We start from the raw sequence: 3,422 nt of genomic DNA, 5'->3' as shown, positions 1-3,422 counted from the left end.
GACCCTGCCTTGAGTGTGACAGGGGGCGGGGCCCCAACCCCCCAATTGGCCCTACCCTGAGCGTGACTGAGCGTGGCATCGCAACCTCCCAATCCGCCCTGCTCTGTACATGGCAGGGGGCGGCGACCCAAATCCCCAATTGGCCCTGATCTGAGCCCGACCAGGGGCTGCACCTAGGGATTGGGCCTGCCCTCTGCCACCCGGGAGCAGGCCTAAGCCAGCAGGGTGTTATCTCCCAAGGGGTCCCAGACTGCGAGAGGGCACAGGCCGGGCTGAGGGACTCCCCCTCCCGCCCGAGTGCACAAATTTTTGTGCACCGGGCCTCTAGTCTTAAATAAAATAAGATTAGTGTCCTAAAGAATCAATATTTTGGGAAAGCCAAATCCAATAAATATTTAACAAAATAAACTGATAATTATTATAGACCACAATGTGGGGGGGGGGGGAGGAGAAATTGGGTAGAAATCTTTACCAAATGCAAACTGTACTCTTAATAAACTACCAATTATGTAGTACTTTCTCTTAAATTAGTTTTTTTTAATATAGATTCTTGCTACCTGTGAGATAATGCAGGAATATATTATACAGATCTTATAAAACTAGGGTACTGACTCAGAAAGGTTTATAGGGTATTGCTGCAACTTGGCAAGACAAAGCCAGAACTTCTGCGTTCAATGCACTTCCCAAAACATAAAAGACTTGATATTACAACCATGTGCACAAGAAACAATTAAAAATAAGAAATTGCCGAAACTGGTTTGGCTCAGTGGATAGAGCGTTGGCCTGTGGACTCAAGGGTCCCAGGTTCGATTCCGGTCAAGGGCATGTACCTGGGTTGCGGGCACATCCCTGTGGGAGATGTGCAGGAGGCAGCTGATCAATGTTTCTCTCTCATTGATGTTTCTAACTATCTCTCTCCCTTCCTCTCTGTAAAAAATCAATAAAATATATTTTTAAAAAAATAAGAAATTAGAAACACATCTGACTCAAATATAAAAACGAGTTAGTGTCTCATTATAAAGATAATACATACTTTCATAGAAAACTATGAAAGCAGAGAAAAATAACAAAATTAACCTATTTCCCTTCAGAGATATTTCTGTTTCCAGTCTAGCACCCTTAACCAACCTTTCTGAGTAGATACCTTTGTTTTACAGGATATGTATGTCTTCCAGCCTATCTGACTGGTGGCAAGAATCTATATTAAACTGTGCTAACTTAGAGAAAAGAACATAGTGCTTCATTTTTACCATGTTATTTTACTGAAACTTTTCCCTCATCCCTAGGTGGCTCCTTTTCTCATTGTTCACAGTGGTAATCCCAAATCTTACTTGCCTTATACAGGTCCCTCTTATCATCCTCTTCACTTTCCAAATAAAGTCTAATTCTCAAATTTTGAAGAGAAAATAGACTTCATCTAGCTGTATGTTCTTGCCTTTCTCCATTTTTACAACTTCATCCATATACTCACCCAGCCTATCTTCCTCTGACAAGAGAGTAAAGAAAATCTGCCCAATTCTTTCTAATGGCTAACCTTTACCTTGTCTCTATCCCCTTCCTTTTTACTTCTGGGACTGTATCCATGTATTACTTCCTTTAACTCTCCTATTATAAGTTTATCCCTTTCTCCACTCTTCTGCCTTCTCTCAATCTCTAAATTATCATTCTCAGAAAAGATTTTTCCTCCAACCATATCTCATTCTCAAATTCTTCCCCCTCACACCCTTAACCAACAGAGTACTTGAAAGAGCATTATGCCTTCACTATGCCGATTTCTTTCTCTCTCATTTATGCCTCAATTTATCATGTTTTGATTTGGGGCTTCACCATCCATTAAAACTGCCCTAAGAGCCCATTAAGGAACTCTGGATTGCCAAGTCCTAAAGTGACACCACTGACCATCCACTTCTTAAAACTCTTTCCTGTTACATGACAGTTATTCTTCTCCAGCTTTTCCTCTTACCCCTTTCACTCCCCCTTCTCAGAATCTTTTGTACAGTTGTTCTTAAACTCTCTTCGTTAATTTCTAAGTTCTCTGCCTATTCAATTTCTTCCATTCAAGTAACTTCAAATACCACCTCACTCCATAGTGAAACTCCCAAAATCGATCTAAATAGCTCAGACTTCTTAATGACTACCATTCACCTATAGAATTCAATTTAAATTGCTGGTTTCTTCACAATTTAGTCTAATTTCCCACTGCTACCCCACTATATTTTCATGCCTGCCTTTACATCTAATTCACCTTTGAACATAATGAGCCAAAGCATACCAGGCTTGACTTTTGGGTCACAAATGTAATGATAAAAAAGAAGAAAACAGGCTATTGACATATTTGGGCATGAGGTTAAAGGAAAAAGTGGAAAAACGCTTAAAGGGATGTGCATTGTGATAGAAAGATTACCTGGATTTGAAATAACTGAGCTACAGCAGTTACTGCCTTAGGGTTAGAATGGTGATAGAAGAGATACTACATCAAAATACTTTCTTTTCTCAGTTAAGTAAGAGAAGCAATCCAGCACAGCTTAGTTGCTATCAACAAGGTTGTATAAAGTATAGGAGAGTGGGACAGCTGAGTATGGGGAGAAAACAATGGATGCTCATGAACTTTAAAAATTTGGGTGTGCAAGCTGATTGATGTTGAGCTTTCACATCCATGCTTCTCTTTCTCTCCAAAAATCAATAAACTATTCTTTAAAAAATAAAATTTTGTTGTTCAAAACTAGAAAGAGCTACATTTTCAAATACAGACCTCAGCCCACACTTTGATACACTGTTTCATAGAACCATTAACTTCTGGATGCCACAGAAAATCCTAAGAGAAATGTAAGAAAAGAGAAAGTTAAAGAAATGTTATATCCACCATTCAAAATAAGGATTAACATATTTCTTACAAGGTATTTAAAAGTAAAACACCACCTTGTTGGTTTAAGAAGTACCAAATACTCATGGATATAAATATAGCATATGAAACACAGGCAACAATATTGTAATAATTATGTATAGTGCTAGGTGGGTATTGGGAATATTGGGAGAACACAATGTAAAGTATATAACTGTCTAACCACTATGTTGTATACCTGAAACCAACACAAAATAATCTTGACAGTAAACTATAATAGAAAAAAAAATTACTAAAAACTTCTTAAAATAAATGTACCGTAAGACAAAGCTCAAAAACTAAAGCCAAATGGACTTTATTTACAAGATATGTACAACACATGTAATTCATTTCCTTATTAAATCTATCTCCAGCTACGAAAAAAACCTAAAAACCAAAAACACCACCTTGTCTATGACATCTTCATCTCCCATATCAATCTGGCAAGAGTTTTACACAGATTTCCCTGTATTCACTGTTGCTTTTCTCTGAACTATTTTCCACATTTTAGTGAGAGTAAGCTTTTGAAAATTTAAAATGT

General features: G+C 38.0%; 1 protein-coding gene across 1 annotated transcript in view; it reads right to left on the bottom strand.

Moving 5' to 3' along the window:
* The window catches only part of CASD1 (CAS1 domain containing 1), a 52,336-nt gene that overhangs the window by 42,240 nt on the left and 6,674 nt on the right, over positions 1-3,422 (bottom strand). Inside the window, exon 5 of the mRNA XM_015558303.1 lies at positions 2,753-2,815. Coding sequence (XP_015413789.1) covers positions 2,753-2,815 — 63 coding nt within the window. The remainder of the gene's footprint in view (positions 1-2,752; positions 2,816-3,422) is intronic.

The sequence above is a fragment of the Myotis davidii genome, unplaced genomic scaffold, assembly GCF_000327345.1.
Source record: "Myotis davidii unplaced genomic scaffold, ASM32734v1 scaffold187, whole genome shotgun sequence".
Taxonomy (NCBI): Eukaryota; Metazoa; Chordata; class Mammalia; order Chiroptera; family Vespertilionidae; genus Myotis; species Myotis davidii.
This window is presented reverse-complemented; position numbering and strand designations above follow the sequence as displayed.